Genomic DNA, 23,662 nt, shown 5'->3' on the forward strand with positions numbered 1-23,662 from the left:
GATAAGCAGTTTTCCTTGGTGATCCTCACGCATGTGTCCACTTGATAGTAGGATGCTTCGTATTTCTATTCATGGTGAACCGTGTCCTGCGGAGCTCAGCTCATGGATTTCAGCGTAATGGGAAGTGTGCATTCTCAGAGGGTGGTGCCTGCCCAGTGACATGCATCACCGGGAGAGGCTGTTGAAGTGGCAGATTCCTGGGCTCTGCCCGAGGCCCACTGAGTCAGACCTCTGAGGGGTGGCCCGGCAGTCTGTGCTTTCATAAGCCTCCAGGAGATTCCAGGCGTGCTGATGTTTGAGAGCCACTGATGGGAACCGTCGTGGTTATGCATGTTCCCTTCTTATAAGCTCTTTATCTAATACATAAAAGTAATCAGATTTAAAGTATGGAACGAGTAACAGTTTTATAGTAAAGAATATTTAAGTTATACTAAAATGAATTAAAATGGGAACCATTCCAATTATTCCAAGAGAGGAATGGCTTCTAGCTTTAGAGTGGAGGGCAATGATTTTTGAGCCCTTACTTTGGTCGTAAGCATAGTCTTAAACACTTCTCAATTTTGAGACATGCCGTTTTTTCTTTATTTCCTTTTTCTTTTTTTCCTTCCTTGCTGATTGTGTGCCACAAGCACATTGGTTATTGGACAGAGCGTATCAAAGTGTCTCTGCTAGTATTTCAGATTTCTCTCCTTGGATTGAAGGAGTGTCAAGCCACTAGATGGCAGACTCTTCCAACAATTATTAGCTTGAAGAACCTCAGTAAGCCATTTATAATCCTTGGCAATAACTGTAGCGCCCCGTTTAGATCATCGTTGTTATGTATGTGTGATACTTAGGGGCCTGCTGTCTGCCCACCTCCCGCTCCTCAGACGGTCTTGTCCACCCCATTATTACTGCCTGTTTCTCTGCTTCCGCCTGCACTCCTGCTCACTTAGCCCACTCCTCCCTGTGCATTTCTGCTGCATCAGTCACAGTTCATTTTTGTGGTCTGGCACCTATGCTCCTGCTTTGGGTTTGAGACTCCTAGAATGTCAGAGCTGGAAACGAGATCATCCATCATGGGGCCCGGCCCCTTCATTTCTCAGGTGGGAGAGCTGAAGCCAGAGAGGGTGAGCCACGGGCAAGGACTGTGTTTTAGTTATCTTCGTGTCCCTGCAGTTCTCTGCAGAGTGTGCAGGTAGGTGTTTCTGGAGTGAAACAATGCTGGGAAATGCTGTAAAGGACACATACACACAGTCTCTGCCCAGGTGGCTCACCGTTTGGTCATGGAGGCATGATGTAAAGCAGTGGTCACCAACTGGGGGTCCGCGGACCACTGGTGGTCCATGAGGTCTGAAAGGTTGGCAACCGCTGGTTTAAAGAACTGTTGCTGTATAGAGCAGTGATGGCGAACCTTTTGAGCTTGGCGTGTCAGCATTTTGAAAAACCCTAACTTAACTCTGGTACCGTGTCACATATAGAAATTTTTTGATATTTGCAACCATAGTAAAACAAAGACTTATATTTTTGATATTTATTTTATATATTTAAATGCCATTTAACAAAGAAAAATCAACCAAAAAAATGAGTTCATAGGTTCGCCATCACTGGTATAAAGGGTGGAAGGTGGACATGCCTAGGAAGGGAGCAAGGTGAATCGTTTTGTGTTGTCAAGAACCCTTTGGACCTCTGTCCTGCTGGCCTCGTACAGGCTAGAAGCACTTACTGCACGTCTTACCTTTCTCTAGCACACCGTTTCACACTGGTGTCTGTGCTCTTGTACATCAGGGTCTCTCAGCTGAGAATGCTCTTATCTGCCCGGGAAATTGGTAAAGGGCAGACTTTTCTCTGGCCTCTTCTCCATGTAGTTCATCCATCCTTTAGGCTGTGTTTGCGCCCAGCTCAGAGGTCGTGATGAGGTCCTGAGCAGTGGTGGTCTGCCTGGACCCGCCCTCTCCCCGGCCTGTGCTCATTTTCCTTCCCGGATAGGAAAGCACGCCCAAGGCTGTCCGAGGAAAGGAAGCGGGGACAGGACCCGTCGATGACGGCTGTCAGTCCCCCCTTTAGATCCACATATGCACACGTGCATCCTTGTAGCTGGAGCACCAGCGTCCCCAGGTTGCCATACCATCTTATGGGGACAGTACATGATTGGTCCATCATTCTGCCTCTTTCCCCACTTACTCTTCTGTTTGCTGTGAATGGTGGAGGGGTTGTTTGGAAGCAGGTATTGAATCACTTTTGTTCATTCTGATCTTTTCATATTGTAGCCAATTTGATCTTTGTATGGCCATGATATTTGTGAGAATTTTATAGAGAGGAAGTGTTTCCTAGTATCAAGACCAGGCGACAATAGCTCTGAAATCTCAGCTCTGTATGTCCTTCAGTAGCCAGGCAACTTAAAGTTCCCTATGTCTGTTTTTTAATCTGAAAATTGGATATGAAATCTGTCCCCTCCACAACATAGTAGTGCAGATTAAACAACAATGCTCAATCTCCTGAAAAAATAATTACACTGTTGGTGTAAGTATATATGTTGCACATTCATCAGACAAAAATTATTTTAGTTATCAGGATCTGCTGTATCGTGGCCTTTTGGGTTTTGTTCAGTTCTCAAATATTTTTTTCTTTTAAAATATATTTTGTTGATTTTTTACAGAGAGGAAGAGAGATAGAGAGTTAGAAACATTGATGAGAGAGAAACATAGATCAGCTGCCTCCTGCACACCCCCTACTGGGGATGTGCCTGCAATCAAGGTACATGCCCTTGACCGGAATCGAACCTGGGACCCTTCAGTCCGCAGGCCACCGCTCTATCCACCGAGCCAAATCGGCCAGGGCAGAAACTTTTTATTATAATTACTAGAGGCCTGGTGCGTGAAATTTGTGCATGGTGGGGGAGGGGGGGTCCCTCAGCCCAGCCTGCACCCTCTTCAATGTGGGACCCCTTGGGGGATGTCCGATTGCCGGTTTAGTCGGACATCCCTCTTGCAATCCGGGACCGCTGGCTCCTAACCGCTTGCCTGCCTACCGGTTCAATTGCCAACTAACCACTCCCCTGCCAGCCTGATGGCTCCCAACTGCCCTCTCCGGCCGGCCTCATGGCCCCCAACTGCCCTCCCTGGCCGGCCTCATGGCCCCCAACTGCCCTCCCTTGCTGGCCTCATGGCCCCCAGCTGCCCTCCCCTGCTGGCCTTATGGCCCCCAAATGCCCTCCCCTGCCAGCCTGATTGCCCCTAACTGCCTCTGCCTCAGCCCCCACCACCATGGCTTTGTCTGGAAGTTGCACGGAAGATGTCTGGTCTCCCGGTCTAATTTGCATATTATTACCCTTTTATTAGTATAGATGTTACTGACTTTTAATGATATATTTTATGCATGATGTGTTTTCTGTTTGGAAAAACAGATTACATTTGGAAATGTAGATATTAAAAATTACCTGTTTTGTTTCTATCTAGTCAGAGCAGTTTTTCCTGACAAGTTTACTTTCAAAAAAATATTTATGGAAAATTGGAAGCGTGTTCATAGAGAGTAGGATGCCGACTCCCTTGTGTCTGCCGTTCAGTGTGATGATCAGCTCATGGCCAGTCTCGTTCTGTCTGTATCCCCAGTCATTCCTCCACCTGTCTGCTCCTGGATCATTTCAAAGTAAATCATTGAAAGCATGTGATATCATTCAGTATTTCAGTAAAAATGAGGCCTCTAATAAACATGAACGTGAAGCCATTATCATATTCAAAGATAATTAACAATAATCGGTCAGTGTCATCAAACATCCAGATTGTGTTCTTTTTATTATTATTTTTTTATTTTTATTGATTTCCGAGAGGAAGGTAGAGGGACAGAGAGATAGAAACATCAATGATGAGAGAGAACCATTGGCTGCTTCCTGCACGCCCCCCACTGGGGACCAAGCCTGCAACCTGGGCATGTGCCCTGACCGGCAATTGAACCGTGATCTCCTGGTTCATAGGTGGACGCTCAACACTGAGCACACTGGGCTCGCCTTCATTCTTTGTTCTTTTGCTGAGAGAGAGAATAAGAATAGGAGAGAGTTAGTTCTGAAGGAACCAGGTCATTTACACTGTATTTCTTTTTTTTAAAAAATATATTTTATTGACTTTTTACAGAGAGAGGAAGGGAGGGAGACAGAGAGCTAGCAACATCGATGAGAGAGAAACATCGGTCAGCTGCCTCCTGCACATCTCCCACTGTGGATGTGCCCGCAACCCAGGTACATGCCCTTGACTGGAATCGAACCCGGGACCCTTGAGTCCGCAGGCCGACGCTCTATCCACTGAGCCAAACCGGTTTCGGCTACACTGTATTTCTTACTGTCTAGATTTTTAGGTCTTCCACTGTTTAGATTGCATCTTTGTAGTGCTGTTTAAAGTATTTTTGTCAACTATATTTTCTTCAAATTGGTAGTTAGATCCAGGGGAATATTATGATTTTATCTGCGGTAAATATACCTTTTGGGGGAAATTATTTTGGTGCAAAAGAACCATTTGAGCAGAATGGCTGCTCGAGGCAAGGACTGCTCAGATGCTCGCGTGACTTTGGACCCAGGCCTCCTTCCCTGTGAACTGGGCTAATTATCTGCTCGCTCTGAGGACGGGCCTTGGGTAAAAACAGCTCTAATAGGTTTGCTGCAGGCCATCTTCCTAAAGTTTGTTGCTTGCAGCTTGCAGTGATATACACTTGTTAGAGCCATATATAAAAGCAATAAGAGCATGGCTGCGAGTGATGGCTCCAGGTGTATTTCTGTGAATAAGGCACATTTCCAATACTTCATGAATTTTGAGATTTTGAGTTGGGCTGAGCTCCGTGGCTAAACCTAGAAGGATTTTATGCAGTTTTGAATGATTTACATTTGACAGTATGTGGTAGAGATGAGGGTTTTTTTTTAAAATTAAATCTTTATTGTTCAGATTATTACATTTGTTCCTCTTTTTCCCCCCATAACTCCCCTCCTCCCAGTTCCCACCCCACCCTCTGCCCCCACTCCCCACCCACTGTCCTCATCCATAGGTGCATGATTTTTGTCCAGTCTCTTCCTGCATCCCCCACAACCCTTTCCCCCCCAAGAATAGTCAGTCCATTCCCTTTCTATGTCCCCGATTCTATTATAATCACCAGTTCATTCTGTTCATCAGATTATTTATTCACTTGATTTTTAGATTCATTTGTTGATAGATGTGTATTTGTTGTTCATAATTTGTACCTTTACCTTTTTCTTCTTCTTCCTCTTCTTAAAGGATACCTTTCAGCATTTCATATAATACTGGTTTGGTGGTGATGAACTCCTTTAGCTTTTCCTTATCTGTGAAGCTCTTTATCTGACCTTTAATTCTGAATGATAGCTTTGCTGGATAAAGTAATCTTGGTTGTAGGTTCTTGGTATTCATCACTTTGAATATTTCTTGCCACTCCCTTCTGGCCTGCAAAGTTTCTGTTGAGAAATCAGCTGACAGTCGTATGGGTATTCCCTTGTAGGTAACTGAGTTTCTTTCTCTTGCTGCTTTTAAGATTCTCTCTTTGTCTTTTGCTCTTGGCATTTTAATGATGATGTGTCTTGGTGTGGTCCTCTTTGGATTCCTTTTGTTTGGGGTTCTCTGCGCTTCCTGGACTTGTAAGTCTATTTCTTTCACCAGGTAGGGGAAGTTTTCTGTCATGATTTCTTCAAAAAGGTTTTCAATATCTTGCTCTCTCTCTTCTTCTGGCACCCCTATAATTCTGATGTTGGTGCGCTTAAAGCTGTCCCAGAGGCTCCTTACAGTATCTTCGTATTTTCGGATTCTTTTTTCATTTTGCTTTTCCGGTTGGGTGTTTTTTGCTTCTTCGCATTTCAAATCTTTGACTTGATTCTTGCGATCCTCTGGTCTGCTGTTGGGAGTCTGTATAATATTCTTTATTTCAGTCAGCGTATGCTTAATTTCTTGTTGGTCCTTTATCACAACATCGAGGGTCTCACTAGATTTCTTAAGGATCTCACTACATTTATCAGCGGTTTCTAGAAAGTTCTTGAAAAACCTTAAAAGTGCGGTTTTGAACTCTATATCCAGTAGTTTGCTTTCCTCCATTTCTGTCATTTGTGTCCTTTTTCTTTGTCTCGGCATTTTTTATGCTTCGCTGTGTCGATAGAGTGGCTTTCTGTGCTAAGTGTCCTCTAGGGCCCGGTGGCTCAGCCTCCCCAATTACCCGAGGTAGACACTCGTGGTGCACCCCCTTGTGGGCTTTGTGCACAGTCTTGTTGTAGTTAAGCTTTGATTGTTGTAGGTATCACTGGGAGGATTTGACCTCCAGGCCAATTGGCTGTGAGAATCAGCTGTGTCTCCGGTGGGAGAACTTCTGTGCTGAAGACACCCTTCTGGGGCAAGACTTGCTTCAGTGGGGCTTTGGTGCTCACTGTGTCTGCCCCCCGAGTGTGTCCCTTATGGATCTGCGGAGTTATAATTGGATGGTCCCACTCTGACCACTGGGTACACTGGCTCTTGGATCTAAGGAGGTGCTAATCTAGCCTCTGCCTGAGGCTACCCTGCAGAAGCCAGCTGTAAAGCAATGCAAGTTGCCCTGGGGCCTTGGGCAGCTGCAGTTTGTTAAGTAATTTTCAGATTACAAAGGGCCGGGCCTTTCATATGCAAAAGCCTCTGTGCACGGCTTGGGTGGGGCAGAGCCCCAGGGGATCAACTGGGCAGGTGGAGCGAGCAATATGGCTGCTCTCAGTCCTGTCCTCAGAGGCCCCGGCAATCGCTGCCTCTGAGAGAAAGCTGCCCTCGAGTTCCGACCGATGCCACACAGTCCCGCTTCTCCCATATGAATCTGGGTCCCCAGAGACTCGCCCGGAACTGGAGCTCAGAGCCTGAGACTCCCTCCCAATTGAAAAAGACAATCATGACCTCAGCCGCCAGCCCTCTCCACATGCACCTCTGCACCTTTGTATTTTACTTCTGCATCGCACCTCCTCTGAGTCTCTGTGTGCTTTTCTCTTTCCTTCTAGTTGTAGAATTTCCACTCAGCCAGCCTTCCTGTGGTTCTGGATGATGTCCGTTCCGTCTTTTTGTTGTATTTTTGAAGTGGTTGTGCAAGGCAGCAATCTCCAGTGTTTACCTATGCCACCATCTTGGTTTTTCCCCTGTTTTTTTTTTTAATGGTTGCTGTTCGCTTAGTTAGAAAGGAAGTGATGAAATAAGGAGAGACATTGGTGGAGTTAGAGTCCGTCAGGTCTCCTGGGGCTGGGAAAGGAGCAAGTGCACCTTAGCTTTCCGTGTTTGCTCTAACAGATGCTGCACGCGTGGTGGTTGAGAGCATGTTCACTGTCTTACAGTCATAGGGTGAGAAGTCCCGGGTGGGTCTGGCTGAGCTGAAACCAAGGGGTCAGCGGGCTGTTCCTTTCAGGAGGCCCCGGAGCATCTGTTCTCTCGCCTCTTCCAGATTCCAGAGGCCGCCCTGCTTCCTTGGCTCGTGGCGCCTGCCTTCAGCCAGCCTGGCCTCGCTCACATTGCTCTGGCACCGACGCCCGTCCTCCCCTTCTGTCTTTTAATGCCCTCATGTCACCCGGTGCTTTGCTGCGATTCACACACTAAGTGTCTGGGTGAGGAGGCACGTCTGTTTGTTAAAGTTTATTGGTGTTGATAGTTCCTTTGCTATTCAGTGGCCAACCTTGAAACATTTTTTCTCATTTCTAAGTCCCCATCGGGGTTTAGGTGCTGAATTGTGTAAACCTTACCCCTGCATAAGGGAAGGTGAAATTCTAATGGAAAAACCAGGCTTTCTTTGCTTGTTTCTTCTAAAATATTTACCTTCTAGGTTTAGTATGTAGTGATCTGACTTTAGGTTTTTTTGAGAAGGTAACTGTTTCTGCTCCCTTTGTTTCGATGTTGTCTTGTTTATATTGGCAACTTAGCAATTCTTTTCATTTTTCTCTTTCGTAGACTTTTGCTGGTGGGCGGATGTGAAGCTGCCGAAGTGGGCACCTCGAAAGCGTCCAGCGCTGGCCTCTCTGCCTGGAGGGTGCTGTCAGGGTCGCCTTATTACAAGCAGGTCACCAGCGGTGGAGACACGGTTGCTGTGGTGAGTCTCAGCCCCGGCATTTCACTTTGCTGCTGGGCCTCGGGCAGGCACGCCCTGGGCAGGATAAAGAGGACGAAGTAATTTGTCCTGAATGAGGAAAAGGACTTAATGCTAGTGACATTTTAGTGCTCCTTTCACATATCCGATTTATCTAAAGCATATAGCATGTGACTTATCTTCATTGTTAGGAAACAGTCAACCTAGCCGTAGTCCTGTTACTTGAACCTGCTTATTGGACATTATCATTTTTTAAGCACTTTTTCTGTCTGGCAGCTGTGCTGAGTGCTGCTCTGTGTATTAGCTCATTTAATTATCAGCAACCCTTTCAGGCAGGGATTGTTACCACCCAAGCCTGTTGATGAGCCATGAAGTCGGTCAGCTGCGAAGCCCGTAGGACAGTGGGGGCCGGTGTAACAGACAGAGGGAGCGGTCTGGGGAAGGGGCAGTCACGGCGAGGCCTGCCTTGGCCCTGGCTCTCTGAGCCCTCTGTGCGTTCACTCTGTGTGTGTGTCTTCCCCCTGCCCTGCAGCTTTGGTCCTGGCATCTTTTTAAAGACAATTGCCGGCGCACTGACAGAGTAAGTGGGGAAAGGAAAATATTGATTGCTAGCTGAATGCTGTGCCGAGCGATTAACTTCTTGAGATGCTGCAAGTGCATTTTCGTTACGTTAGTGGCTTTTACATAAGTCTTGCAGCTAAAGGTATGGTCATTCTCCATGGCCTACCCCTGCCTCAAGGTCACCGGCATGATAGGGTTCGTTCCTTTTGTCAGGTGGCAGACATCGTCCTCATGGAACCTCCTCTGATTGTTTGTTTAAGGTGGCTATTGTGTTGGGGTGGATATTGACCGAAAAATGCTGCTGCCATATATTCTAGTCTCTTGTGAGGCTGCTAGGTTGTAAAACAGACTGTACAAAATTCAATATATGCATTGACCCAAGTTCCCAAATTAATGCTCCTGTCATCTCTGTGATAGTTTATTTATTTGTTTGTTCAACATTGAATCACTGCTCCAGGCAATAGAAGGTGAAGGTAGGAGCCCTCCAGGGCTTTCTGCTCGGGAGGGTACAGCTGTGTCCAGAACTAAGGGCGATAAGCCAAACAGGTGTCAGGCAAGAGTTCAGTTCCTGGGAGGAAGGGAAGAACCCAGGCTCAGGGGTCCTTTGTATGTTGTTTGGCCGTTGTGCTTGGAGGCCTTGAAGATTTTCTTTAGCTTTGAAATCTAATAGCTTGCCTAGGGTATTTCTTAGAGTTGGTTATTCTGGGTTAATGTTCCCAGGGTACCTCTTTCATTGTATAAATTCAGATTTTTTTCTGTTTCTGGGAAGTCCTTTTGGATTATAAATTTGAAAGTGATTTTCCATAGGCCTCAGACCCTTTGTTAGTTTCCTTTGTCTGGCTCCCTGGGCTCTGTAATTTTTTTCATTCTGCTTTTGCTCTCCACCAGGCCTTGAAGTGGGCCTGGGTTGGGGGTGGGGGTTGTGGGGACATGACAAGAGCAAGTGAGGTGACACCCTGGGATTTGGTGATTTTTCTGTTTCTTCTTAAAGTTATTATGAAGATTGGCTGTCCTCAATCTTCAGTTTCAGCTGTGGCGGGGTTTTTATGTAGAATTAGTTTTCCGTTCTTGTTCTTTCTTGTCATTGGAGAAAATGTTGGGAGCTAGGCTGTCACTAATGTCTTCAGGTACTCAGTTCTGTTAGTACTATTTTAACTTCAACAAACAGTACCTCCCTCCCTCCCCTCCCCTTTGCCTTTTTCTTTGAAATTAAGTACAATTCACATTATGTTAACCATTAACCATTTTGGAGTATACAGACCGTGGCGTTTAGTACATTTATAATTTTGTGCAACCATCCGCTGTCTAGTTTCAGAACATCTTCATCACTGGCAATCGCTAGTCTGCTTTCTATTTCTATGGATTTACCTATTAGTGTTCCATGTGAATGGAATCATGCCATATGGCCATTTGTATCTGGCTTCTTTGGTTTAGCATAATATTTTTGAGGTTCATCCAAGTTGTAGCATGTATCAGTATTTCAGTCCTTTTTATGACTGAATAATATTCCACTGTGTACATATACTACATTTGTCTATCTATTCTTTAGTTTATGGACATCTGAATTGTTTCCATTTTCTGGCTGATATGAATAGTATTTCTGTAAACATTTGTGTACCAGTATTTTGCCAGAAGCTGGTCCATCCTTGCTGCTTGACACAGTCACTGCAGGGAAGAAACATCTGCACAGCATGTTTCAAGGGACCTGACGTATATGGCATACTGTTCTTAATATGGTTGTTCCCCTTCTTAGCACTATGTGTTTTAACCAAGGTCACCTCTCAGAGAAAGGTTGTTTCCCCAGGTGGGGATTTTTCCCCTGGAGTTAGGGATTAACAGGACTAAGGAAGGGAATAAATCCGTAAAACCCCTTAACTAAGTGCCAGGCGGGTAGTTAATCACTTTAACTACAAACAATCACAATTAAGGTACATAATCTTTATTTAGGATAATCTCTTTCAGTTACTTCCTTGTAGCTTAATAGAACAATAGAGTAACCTTGGAATGGAGATAAGAAACGCCCTAACCTTTGGAATAGAATGGATAGGATTAAAATCAACTGATATCAATACAGATGTAACAGGATAGTACAGACTGAACCTGGCTGGAGAACCTGGATAGAATCTGGCTAGGCTGCTGATCAACTGAACGTTGTCTCAGTGTCATTCCCTCTTCACCTACTCCGTCCACACCTTTGGGAACCCCTGGACCTGCTGGGGCTGGACCCTGGCAGTATTTGTTTGAAAACATACATTGAATTATTTTGGGTATATGCTTACATGGAATTGCTGGGTCCCATGGTAATTCTAAGATTAATTTTTTGAGGAACAGCCATACTTTTCCACAGCACTGCACCATTTTATATTCCCACCAACAATGTGCTAGCATTCCGAGTTCTCCACTTCTTCAGTGACACTTGTTAGTTTCCATTTAAAAAATTATACCTATCTGCCTCTCTTGCTTTTATAAATATATTAAATCTAAAGACCAAAATAATCTTGTGTTATTTAAAATGCTGGTTTCTAAATGATGATTACTTTCCTGGTATTTTTCATGCATAGAATTAATTCCTTAATGAATGAAGTTTCTGTTGGAAGTTTTGATCTTTTCCATAGTAAGGCTATGATAGAATGATAACCTGGGTAGTGTCTTTGAGTAGAGCTAGGAGTAGATTCCAATTTGCATAGATTGTATTAGACTTATTATGTATGTATTTAAACAGCATTTGATTATGGGTGTATTTGTAAGATTTACCGCTTAGTGGATTTTTTTTTTTCCAGATAAAAACTGTCTCACTGATATCTCTGACACCTATCGATGATCTTCTTAACCATTTCTTTAAATACTAGAGTTGCTATAGTTTTCAGTTTATGATAAAAAGGACTTTTTACAATGAGAAAATATTAATCTTTCTTTGTATGATGTGCCCTTATGCTGTAGGTACCGAAGACACTGGGATTATTAAGGATGCTAAATGTCAAGTTATACAGTCACCCAGGACAAGAACAGGTAACTCACAAGCTTAACCTGTGATTCTCAGATACGTTCACCAGTGTGTCATGCAGGGCACCGTTGAATGAACCTTGAATATCACAGATCTCCCTCTGCATGTTCTCTTAATTGTACACTGTGTGGGCACATGCAGCAGTGAGACTTCATGGAGGTGTTCACTGAAGATTTGTGTATTTTACTATTTTTTAAAAAATCCCTGTGGGCATTGTGGTGTCTGGGGACGAATTCATAAAACAAGCTTGAAACATGGATATTTGTTTAAGCTGGTTATTGGGTCCATGGGTATTCATTATACTATAATTTCAACTTTTGTGTGTGTGAGTGCAAATTTCTACAACAGAATGCTTCAAGAGGAATGATAAGTTTGCAGTATGGATGTCATAGTATCAAATGAAACTAAGAGGATCAAGCACCCACCCCATTAAAAGCAATTGTTCCATTTTACTTAATACAGTGATTGCTTAAGTGTCTGCACAGAAAGGAAGGAAAGGAGTGAGAGATTAAATCAAAAGGATACCTGATCATCATTTCTATGGAAGAGCATGCCTGTGACTACTAGGAAGGCATGCCCAGCTGGCAGTAATTGTGATGCAGCAGAAGTGACATGGACTGGGGTCGGAGACTGCACCCCGTTCAGGTTCTGCTGTCTGCACTGGATGCTCTTGGGCTGGTGTCTTAACGCTTTCAGGCCTTTAGGTTCTTCCTTTGTAAACTCTAAAGCAGGGGTTCTCAAACTTTTTAAACAGGGGGCCAGTTCACTGTCCCTCAGACCGTTGCAGGGCCGGACTATAGTTTTTTAAAAAAACTATGAATAAATTCCTATGCACACTGCACATATCTTATTTTGAAGTAAAAAAAAACAAAACGGGAACAAATGCAATATTTGTATTTGCATGTGGCCCGCGGGCCATAGTTTGAGGACCCCTGCTCTAAAGGTTGGTGAGAGATGCGTCAACTCCTAAGCATGCATGCTTCTGAGGCTCACTTGATGCCAAACCATAGGCTTATGAACTAGAGCTGTGGGAGGAAGATGCTGGTCCTTCTCCTTCTAGCCATGCCTGTCTCCATTGCATGGAAGGGAGGTGCAGTAGTCAGAACTTTGCTGGAGTGCTTTTGCTTCTGTTGCTTTCCTTTCCCAGGCATCTGTATTTTAATCTTTCTATGTTTAGTTTTGGCTTTCTGGGGTAGAGCGTTCTATCCAGGTGAGGTGAGATTGGAGGATGCCAATCTTCAGTGAGCTTAGCGCATCCTGATGTTTTCTTCTATCTACTCATCCAGCAATTCCCTCACTTCCTCAAATTGTTCTGTCTGTTGATGATGACTAATGTAGATAACATGGTGAATTGAGTCAGATGTCATTCTGGATTTTTAGTATAGTCATGTTTGGGTTTGGGTTCTGTAGCTGGTATTTGGCACTATTCTTGAGCCATCACAGGGAATGGTGGGGGCATGACCCTCCTAAGGGCATGCATGCTACCTAGTCCCTCCTGATTATTGCTCTCTGGGGATGGGGGCCCTGTGTTGCCAGATTTCCTAAGGGTTCAGGAGAAGTAAGGTTCTGGGCTGCCATTTCAGGTCTCTGTGTTAGTCTCGAGGGTAAACTACCTCAGCCCTGTCCTAATCCATGCTGACTGGGAAGCAGGTGTCCAGTCAGTGTGTTGGGTTCTTCTGAGCCTGTTGTTGGGGTTAGACAGGTGATATCTCTGCTTGTGTGGTTCCTCTCATGGGAGCTGAGCTAGACTGGTTTTCTTGTGGGAAAGGCTTGAGATTATTTGAATGAGTAGGACTTGAAAGATAAGATTTTCTCTGTGAACCATGAGGTTGGCCATGTAAAATCAGTGTATACATGGTTTCTCTCCTCTGTGGCAACAATTACTGGTAGTCTTTCAATGGGGTAATTTGCCAGCTGAAACATTCATGGTGCTCCCCAAGTTAAGAAATGCCTTTCTTCCCCTGGCTGCCGTGGTTCTGTCACCCTTGGGTCCTCTTCTCCTGTCTCTCTCTTCCTTCTCCTCCCTTTCCTTCTCTTCCGCGGCATGATTTGTGCCTGTCTATGATAGCTAGCATATTCCAGACATTGTGTGCAGATAGAATTTTGTAAAGATGTGAACCCAAAATTCAAGAAATTCATAACCTACTTAACATCAACCCATAAAACTTAACATCAACTACCATTGAGAACTCATGGTAGTTGATGTGTGGTATTAAGGAATATTTTGATAATGCTATCATATTTGGTTTTTGGGTGATATGTAAATTATTACGCTATAAAACAGGTGTAAAAGTCCTCCCGAAGGGTAAGAGTCCTGTTTCCATATGCCGGAGCACATTTGTATGTCACGAAGCTGCCGGAACCCTTAATTACGAGAGATCATTGATGGCACGGCACCCTCTGAAGCGTGTTATTAAATTCTGGAAGTCATTTCTGTCGAGCTGCAAGCCCTCGCCCTGTCATTAATGTCGTGTAATTTCTGTGCAGGACGGGATCTTTAAGATGAGCCTCTCTCCGGACGGGACCCTCCTTGCAGCCATTCACTTCTCAGGGAAACTAAGCATCTGGGCCGTCCCATCCCTGACGCAGCAAGGCGAGTGGAATCAGAACGAGCAGGTACATCTCTCAACTCTGATCTTAGAATGATTCTCGCTTGAGGGTGAGCACTGGTGATGCTGGTTTCATTTTGTTGATATTTTACTGTAGTGCACTACATAGTTTATTCTCATCATTCCAAACTTTAGTTAAGTTATAAGTGTAGTAGGACAGATAAAAACAGAGCAGCACTGTGTACTGTTGTTAATTTCCAGCATGGTGCACTCTGAATGCAGAGTGTAATCTGTCCACTAATTCTCCATTTCCCCCCTTTTCTTATTCCAGAAATACAGAATGGAGATGTTAGTTTTTTTTAGCAAAAGTCAACTAATGTGATTAAAGCTTTGGAGGGTCAGTATTCTAAAAGCATTATAATGCTTCCCAAATTTTTCAATGCTAGTAATATTGGACTGACTTATTGGCTTGAAGGAAATTATCACTCAAAAGATGGATAGTGAAGATATTGAGAAAGATAGAGCTGCTAACTTTTTAATGTCTTACAATGACAGGTTTTTAAATGAGTTGTTTAGGAACAGAATCAACATCAATTATAAATTAGAATCATGATGGGCAAGTGAGGTCAGCTTGTAGAATGCCATGTATTGTGGTAGACTGAAGATTTAAAGAAAATCTTCTCAATGGCACATAGTTTATGTTACAGAGCTTTTCCTCTTATCAGGGTTATTGTACATTTCAGCACTGTAAGGGTTAATTTCCCTTCTTTCACTTCCCAGTCCCCCTTTGCCTATAGAAATACCTTGTCACCAGCTTTGGTGGATAGTTTTGTAATTCGAAGATTAGAGCATTTTCCCTGAATGATATGAATGGAGTGATGTCCGTTTTGAGAATTCTTTTAAATTTCATCTCACCAGTTAAATTGCACTATTGAAATCATTCTTAATGAACTAACCGCATTTTTTTTTTCAGATTAGTAGAGGAAAAGAGAAAGTGTCTATACATTTTCTTTACTCTTTTCACTGACTTAATTTACTCATTTTTGCTATTCAGTTCTTTGATATTTTTAACACAAGTTTAGGAAGATTATTTTTCCCCCTTAGCTCCTACCTTGAATTTAATTTGGTCTCTGCATCTCTACCACTCTCTCTCACTTACCAAGTCTACGCTTGTTCTAAAAGGAAGAGGTGCTCATTGGTCTTCGTCCTCGGTAGCTAACCAGAAGGGACAGTCTCTCTCCTGAAATTATACCTAATCTGACTTTATCTTTATTCTAGAAGTGGAATGGGTCAGCTCTCAAAACTGATCCTTTAATTTGTTTTAGCTAAGCATGCCAGAGAATGGGTCGAAGAGGTGCCTGTATTTTACATGGTGGTAAAGTATTCAGCTTTCGTCATTTGGGAAGATCCTGATATTCTGTTTTATGCAGGAAATTTTACATTTGGGCAAATTTTTTCTTAAATGGTGAAAAATATTAATATTAAAGGCATTTCCCCTCTCCCTGACTTTCTGTTTTCTTAAATTATTTTCATTCACCTAATAGAAAGCACATTTAATATTTCATCTAGTGAATACCCTAGGACAGTGGTCGGCAAACTCATTAGTCAACAGAGCCAAATATCAACAGTACTTCTTCAAAATAGACTCGCCCAGGGCGAAAACTGACTTCTGTGCATGGGCCACGAAGTTTCAATCACACTGTACGCGCGCCGGCACGTGGTATTTTGTGGAAGAGCCACACTCAAGGGGCCAAAAAGCCGCATGTGGCTCGCAAGTCGCAGTTTGCTGACCACGGCCCTAGGATGTCATACATAAGAGCTATTTGAGTAAAAACCCATTAGTATGCTCTTTGTTTACAGAAATTCTGGATAGCCTTTTTGTGTGCATCTAAAGACAACTTATATCTGTTGACCTACGCTCATTTTTTTAGCATTTTTTTTGGTCTTAGTTGCCAATTAATGCCAGTATAATCCATTACTCTTTAACTCATAATGTTATTCACTAATTGGAATTTTATAATGATTCTATTAAAATAGTTTAAAAATCTTGAAACTCAGGAATGAATAACTAAATATCTCAGTAGTTGGACTAGGTCATCAGTAAAGTAATGGGAGAGGAATGGAAGGGCATTCAGAAATGGCAGAGCAGGTGCATGGTGGGAGGAGATGACATCGGGCTAGAAGTTAGTCTCTAGTGTAGAAGGCATTGCTGTGGCCTGATTGACCTGGGGTACCTCAGTGAGCTTTCCTCTCACCTCTCGTGGCTGGGATCCAGGGACCCCAAGCAGTCTGCTTATTTCCTGAGCACTTGTCCCCGGGTTAGTCTCAGGTAAGCAGTGGAGCTGATGCCCATGCTCTTTCCATGACCATGTTGGAAAACAAATGCATTTTAAAAAGGTCGGGGAAAAAAAAGCCTGTTTATTAGACTTTATTTATTGGATGATCTTTAAAAGAACAGAGACAATCCTTTCTTTCGGCAAATGTAACATGAATCTCTTCTCTCCTCTCAGATATGTTGAACTCTGAGCTAGTTAGTGTGTCCCAGGCTCTAGAATAAATAATTGAGATAGCCTGTCATTGCTAAACCCTTAACTTTATAATAATGTCCACAGCACATGCTGGGGTGGGACAAGAGAGGAGGATGGTAACTCTGTCCCACAAAGGGAGTCTGAGCACCCACACATTGCTCAAGTCTCCCACCTGTCTCCTGGGGGTCAATCACATTGGATTGGGCATTTTAGATTTGGCCTTTGATATGCGAAGGAGTCATTAAAATCTAGCCTGCTAGAGTAAGTGCTGTAAAGCTCGTAACAGTACTATAAAGAGTAAGTAGCTACTACATTCATAACAATCATCATAAAATAAAGTTCAGCGATTTTTTGAATCTCTACCAAATGCCAGAGTAGAAAATGCAGTAAGTCCCAGTCCTTGCCCTTAAGATGTTCATAGTCTTGCAAGGGAAATGATAAACAAATCAATAACATAACAAGTTCATATTATGAGAAGATAAGCTCAGAGGAAAGGCACATCAATTCAGCTGATGGTGTCGGCAGGAAGGACTATTGGGCATAAATAGCATTTGTGCCTTAAGGGTTGGCTGTCCAGAGAGCAGTTTTCATCTGTTTCATTTGCTTCACAGAAACCCTATTAAGTTAAAAATGGGTTTATACTCATTTTAATAGATAGGAATAGTGCTAAATGTGGTGAGCTTAGGTCATTAAATGTTAGTTTTAGAATTAAGATTTCATTTTGACCAGGCCCTGTGACTTCACAGGGCACACCTTTTTTCAGAGTATCTTCTGATAGTGCTTACATGGAGACATTCTGACTTCAACTGAGCAAAGCAGGTACGAGCTGCGGGGTTGGTGGGAAATGGGCAGAGAGCCCATGCCATTGACAGAATGCCTCCCCCTGGAGCTCTGCACTTCACTATGTAGAGACACTGGGGAGGTGATGTGAACATGTGAGACATGTGAACAGCTTCTCTCCCTCCGCTAGCCATGGTCAGGTGACACTGGGCCAGCCTCGCAGGACAGGGCTCTGCCTCCCTCTGTGGCTGCCCTGGAAAATGAGTGCACAGGCTACTTAGTTTAACACGTGAAGCGCCCAGCCTGTTGTGTCTTCTGGACGGAAAGTATAGTGTCAGTCACCAGTGACTGACTGGGCACTTGACGTGTTAAAATAGATGCTGTGACAATGTATAGGATATAGCTAGAGCTAATTTTTCCTGCAGCCTTGCCTGAGAAGAACTGATGTTACAGTTGCCCTGTACGAACGTAAACTCTTCTACCAAACTGTGGGTTCAGCTCCTCTGGGCCTTTCTTTCTGCCATGTGCAGCTTTAGTGGTTTTTATGTTGTGCTTCGTGTGATCATTTTCTCTATAAAATCTAATGATTAAAGATAGCAGTGCCAGTGCCGGTCTGATTGACTGCTCTCTGGTTTTGAGTTGATTCAAGACTTTGGCTTTCACTGTCAGTACGAAACTCCATCTGGCTGGAAATCTGCGCGTGGGGAGCTTTGTTCATCTCTGGAATACAGTAAACTGCTAAGTGATTTTCATTTCAAACACTTCCCATATGTTATGTTTATATATTTACATCTCATTTTTGGCCTTAATTTTTCTCTGAAGAAGTTTTATTACTTGCCTCTTTGTTCTTCCTTAGACATAGTAGACAGAAAACTTACCTTTTTCATTTCCATTTTCTTTTCTTTTTGGCTCATAGTAGGTAAGGACTAGTGGTGTTAGATGGATGAGTCAATGAGGGATGAGTAAGAAGATGACCATTCAGGTGTGAATGTTGGTACAATTCACAGCTGATTCCACGGCCTCACTACTGTGAGCTCCTTGACATAGATTCTGCATATGCGCTGCTTCCATGGGGTCTAACATGGGGCTTGGCATGTTAAATGTTAGTAAATGTTTGCGGAATGAATACACTTTTGAAAGGTGGTTTTTATGTTGTCAGAGGCAGGGGCTTCACTATATTTAGCTTCTAGCCATTAAAAAAAACAGATAAAAATTCTTACATGTGAAGAAAATGCTGGTTTAGCCAATACAGCCTTTCTATACAAAATCTTTGACTGTTTCTTGGGACATGCTTCTCCAGGCGACCACGACTCTAAAGTGAGGGCACCTTAGGCTGTTTGCAGACATGTGGTAGCAGGTCATACAAAGAGGGGTAACATGGAGATTCTCTTCAGAACACATCAATGTGGTGCCAGGAGTGAGTCCCCTGCTTTGCTCTGCTTGGTCATGGGAGCTTGGTGATCTGCCCTCCGAGCACCAGCTGACTGAGTGTGTACCACGTGTCTAAAGCATGGCCAGCTCACGGTTTTCTGCAGAGTCCTCGGAGTTGAAGGCTGATGAGGTCAACCAGGACAATCTATTTCTTCCCTTAGTATATAAACTTAGCCTTCCTCTCCCTCCCCCAAATAAATGTAGTCTTTTATGGTAAAGTTTAAAGAATTAGATCTTCTGTTCTCAGGGACTATTCTGAGTGACTTATTATAGTAGTAGAGGGTAGGAAGTTCTTTCAAACCATGGAAAGAAATAGCAATTTTAATAGTGTCAATAGCCACTGATAAATTGGTAATAGCATATATATGTTTACAGTGTTATATTAGGTGAAAGCATATCTCTATATCTCTCTATCTCTATCTCTATCTCTATATATCCATATATCTATATCTATATATCTATCTATATCTAATTGATTTCAGAGAGAAAGGGAGAGGGAGAGAGATAGAAACATTAATGATGAGAATCATTGATCAGCTGCCTCCTGCGTGCCCCTTACTGGGGATTGAGCCTGAAACCCAGGCATGTGCCCTGACTGGGAATCCAACCTTGACCTCCTGGTTCATGGGTCAATGCTCAGCCACTGATCAACACTGGCCAGGCATGAAAAGCATATTTGACTTAAGTATAGCATCACTTTTTTAGCCTGAAGATTTCAGATAAATGCCCAAGTGATTCTTATTTTGGGACGGGTCTTTTTCTGTACTATTGTAATTCTGAAGATTAAGTAATTAACTGGGAGCCAAAAGGGAGTCTGATAGTGGTGTAATTGCAGTTGTTTTAGGATATTTGAGAGATAATGAGGTGTCCTTGCATCCACAAAGGTGGATAGAACATTATGTTGCCGTGAGATTAGAACATGAATGGACTCAGTTTAAAGATTGCATGCTTACATACTTAACTTAGTAGATTTTTAGTCATAGACAGAATTGGATTGCCTGGAGGTTGTGGAGTCCAAGCTCAGAGCCATGGAAGCCGAGCCTGAAGGGGTTGCTCAGTGACAGTGGCCGGGGTCGGACTGGTGTTCCCAGGGGCACGGCTGTCCTCCCGTCTGTCAGGGCGAGTGGGTGTGAGTGTGTGCAGAATCAGTCGTTAGTGTATCTTGCTTCCGTTTGTGTTAGTTGTATACTTGCTGTCTTACTGGTCTCGTGCATAGTTTTCTTCAAATTCAGTCCCAACACCCAATGTGCACATTTTAAGTGTAAGAACAGTTGCTTTTCAAGCGTAAGGAGAGGAGATTTTAACCAGGTGAACGGAGAGGGCAAAGGGAAGCAGCGCCTTGATGATGGTCTCATCCCTTTCTCACACTGTGGACTCAGCAAGTCATGTGCATGTTTTCCCACGTAGCCAGGGTACGATGACCTCAATCCCGACTGGACACTCTCTACAGAGAAGAGGAGAAAAGTCAAAGGTGAGTCCTGTGAAATATGATATTTAAACACCTTTAGAGACTCCAATTGTATACTAAAGGTGCTCTTTAGATGACATAATGCATGTAGGGGAGGGAACAAATCTTTTTCTTTTCTTCCTCTTGGGTTTTTGCTGAGCCCTGAAAATTAGACAAAAGACAGGGTAACGAGGAAAACAAGTAGAAGCCCAGTAGCATGCACAGGGAGCGTGCCCGTGGGAGCACCCCCAGAGGAGGGACTCCAAGGGTCTGTTGGAAATTGGGCTTCTATAGCGTCTTAGAAAAGGGACAATACATTTTAGAGAAGTGACAAGACAAAGGAAAAGAACTTTGAGTTTCTTGAATTCCTTCAGCTTAAAGTATTTATGTCGAAGTGGCGTGTTTTGGGTTGGCCCTTACCCTGATCCCCTTCCAAGTGTGAGAGGCAGTCAGCATTGAAACCCATCGTACATCTGTCTTGTATTTTAAAAAGGGCATAATTCTCATATTACTGTTTGTCTGAAAAGTGATGTATGAATATTTTCCAAAATATTTTATAACCTTGATGATTTGTGCACTTTGTACCCACCTACCTTTTAGTTTTTATGCTGAAAATGTGAATAGAGTGCTGTATGTTTCATTTTCTGAGAGGAACTCTGCATCCCTGTAATTTTGAACTTTGGCAAATTCTTGGCACTCAGGTGTTTATTAAATAAGCTAGAGGCCCAGAGCATGGAAATTCATGCAAGAGTAGGCCTCCCTTCTCCCAGCTGCCAGCACCGGCTTCCCTCTGGCACCTGGGACTCGGGCTGCTTCCCTCTGGCGGCCACTGGCAGGCGCCCGGGACCCGGGTTGCTTAGCTCGGGCCCCGGCTTCGTCCGGAAGGACATCCGGAATGATGCCCGAAAGTACATTTGGTCTAATTAGCATATTGCCCTTTTAATATTATAGATTGCCGTTTTGTTAGAATTAGAGTGATGACTTGTAATTCATGTGTTCTCATTATTTGCCATATCTTTAGCGCCCCAGTCTGGTGGTTAAGTTGGTTATTGGACCAGGTGTGTGGCTAGCCCACACTGGCGGTGCATGAGCATGGGTTCCCTTTTCCCCCTTAGATAAAGAGTCCTTGTACCCGCTTGTCGATGTGAATTGGTGGGCGGACAGTGCCGTGATCTTGGCTCGCTGCTCAGGGGCTTTGACCGTTTCCTCCGTGAAAACTTTGAAGAATCTACTGGGAAAATCCTGTGAGTGGTTTGAACCCGCACCTCAAGTCACCGCTGCCCACGACGGGGGATTTTTAAGTTTGGAGGTAATGCTTTCCTTCCAGAGCCTCTGTGTGCTTGAAAGAAAACATTAATTTCACCCACAACCTAAAGCTCTGTATTTGTTAATCCTCATCCGAGGACATTTTTCCATTGATTTTTGGAGAGAGAGGAAGGGAGGGGGAAAGAGAGAGAGAAACAGCGATGTGAGAGAGACATCGATTAGTTGCCTCCTGCAGGCACCCTGAGGAGGGGTAGGGATCAAGCCTGCAACCATGGTACATGCCCTTGACCGGAGTTGAACCCGGGACCTTTCAGTCCATGCTTTCTACCCACTGAGCCAAACTGGCTAGGGCAAGATCTGTTTTTTTGTTGTTTTTTTAATTTGTTATCCCATTTTCTAATTTTCGCTTTAAGAACAAAAGTCTGTGATTGGAATCACAGGTTGAGTGCAGTATAAAAAAGATCTATTGTTTGGTCAATTAAAATTTTTGCATTGTAGAGGAATGAGGAAAATGGATAGTCATTTTGCTATTTATAACTATTTTTTCTTCACTGACATGATAGATTTTTTCTTTTTTTCTAGATTAATCATTTTAAAATGTAAAGTTATTGCTACCTAAGAAATATAGACTTTAACCTATTTCTATGAATATGACAATTTTAAAAAATTGTTTTTTTTCAGTAAGAAAAGCTTGTTTATCATGACAAAAGACTGGAAAATAGAGGCTAGTAATTTAAAGTTAGGTCTTGGTCCTTTAAAATTCTGATTGTAAGTCTTTGAAGGCTAGCATCCTTCAGTAGCTTTCACTTCGATGTAGATGCACAAGTATTTTTCGCCTCAAAGTTTGTTACGCAGTCTATGTTATTTGGAGAGAATTAAGGCCTAGCTTCTAAGCCAACTCTGTTAAGTATGAAATGAAAGTTATCTTTACCAGTCAGGCTTCCAGACTCAGAACTTTGTGAAGCTGGACACTTTTCTCAGTCAAGAAGATACATACGTTCATGTTCCTTTTCTAAATAGATAAGACAAATCATCGTCTTACTTCTCCACAGCTGGTATGAAAATAGCAGCAGTGAAGAAATTAACATTCTCGACTCCTTCATGTCCCTAGAATAATCAGCAGGCGTGTATGCACGAGATCACCCTAATGACTTATTATTAAAGCGGGCTTTAGTTCGGAGATCAGCAGCCAGCAGTGCATTTGGACGCTTCTGGAGCTGTTGACGTAGATCATGTTTGTTGTTGGGTGCCTTTGAGTTCCATTTTTAGTTTTAATCACACGCCTGATGAAAGGAATCAAACCAGAGTAGAATTAAAAGTGTTTTTCTCGTTAACGCTAACACTTGTCTTTGGTTCCTCACTATTAGTTTAACATGTCTCTGTACCGTTCAGTGTGAGATCAAACTTGCCCCCAAACGCTCTCGTTTGGAGACGAGGGGTGCAGAAGACGACGAAGGGGAGGAGGACGCCGACTCTGATCAGGAAGTGTCTGCCAAGGCTCGCTACTTCGGTTACGTCAAACAGGGCCTGTACCTGGTGACCGAGATGGAGCGGTTTGCCCCGCCACGGAAGCGCCCGCGGGCCATCACCAAGCACTACCGCCTCGTGAGCCTGCGCTCCACCACGCCCGAGGAGCTGTACCACCGCAAGGTGAGCCACCCTACGCCGTGCTCAGCGAGCCGGAGTTCACCGATGGGATTGAGACCAAAACCTCTTTCTTTAATACAGGAAGGAATTTAAAGAGGAATTGTTGTGCCCTGGATGGCTTTGCTCAGTGGTTAGAGCACCGGCCCTCATTTTGAAGGGTTGTGAGATCAATTCCAGGTCCAGGGCCTGTACCTGTGTTGCAGGTTCAATGTCTGGCCCTGATAGGGGCAGAGTGCAGGAGGCAGCTAATTGATTTGTCTCCTTCACATCAATGTCTCTCTCTCTCTTTCCTCTCTTCTCTTCCCTCCCCACCTTCTTTCCACTCTAAATGGAAAAAAATATCCTCGGGTGAGGATTAAAAGAAAAAGGGTGGGGGGGTGTTATATTATCAACATATTTA

The 23,662-nt window shown here is 43.5% G+C and overlaps 1 protein-coding gene across 1 annotated transcript in view; it reads left to right on the forward strand.

Moving 5' to 3' along the window:
* NBAS (NBAS subunit of NRZ tethering complex) overlaps window positions 1–23,662 on the forward strand; it is a 203,367-nt gene that overhangs the window by 27,236 nt on the left and 152,469 nt on the right. Inside the window, exons 10-15 of the mRNA XM_059660511.1 lie at window positions 7,914–8,052; window positions 11,551–11,619; window positions 14,102–14,230; window positions 20,310–20,373; window positions 21,465–21,658; window positions 23,008–23,265. Coding sequence (XP_059516494.1) covers window positions 7,914–8,052; window positions 11,551–11,619; window positions 14,102–14,230; window positions 20,310–20,373; window positions 21,465–21,658; window positions 23,008–23,265 — 853 coding nt within the window. The remainder of the gene's footprint in view (window positions 1–7,913; window positions 8,053–11,550; window positions 11,620–14,101; window positions 14,231–20,309; window positions 20,374–21,464; window positions 21,659–23,007; window positions 23,266–23,662) is intronic.

The sequence above is a fragment of the Myotis daubentonii genome, chromosome 12 (genome assembly GCF_963259705.1).
Source record: "Myotis daubentonii chromosome 12, mMyoDau2.1, whole genome shotgun sequence".
Classification (NCBI taxonomy): Eukaryota; Metazoa; Chordata; class Mammalia; order Chiroptera; family Vespertilionidae; genus Myotis; species Myotis daubentonii.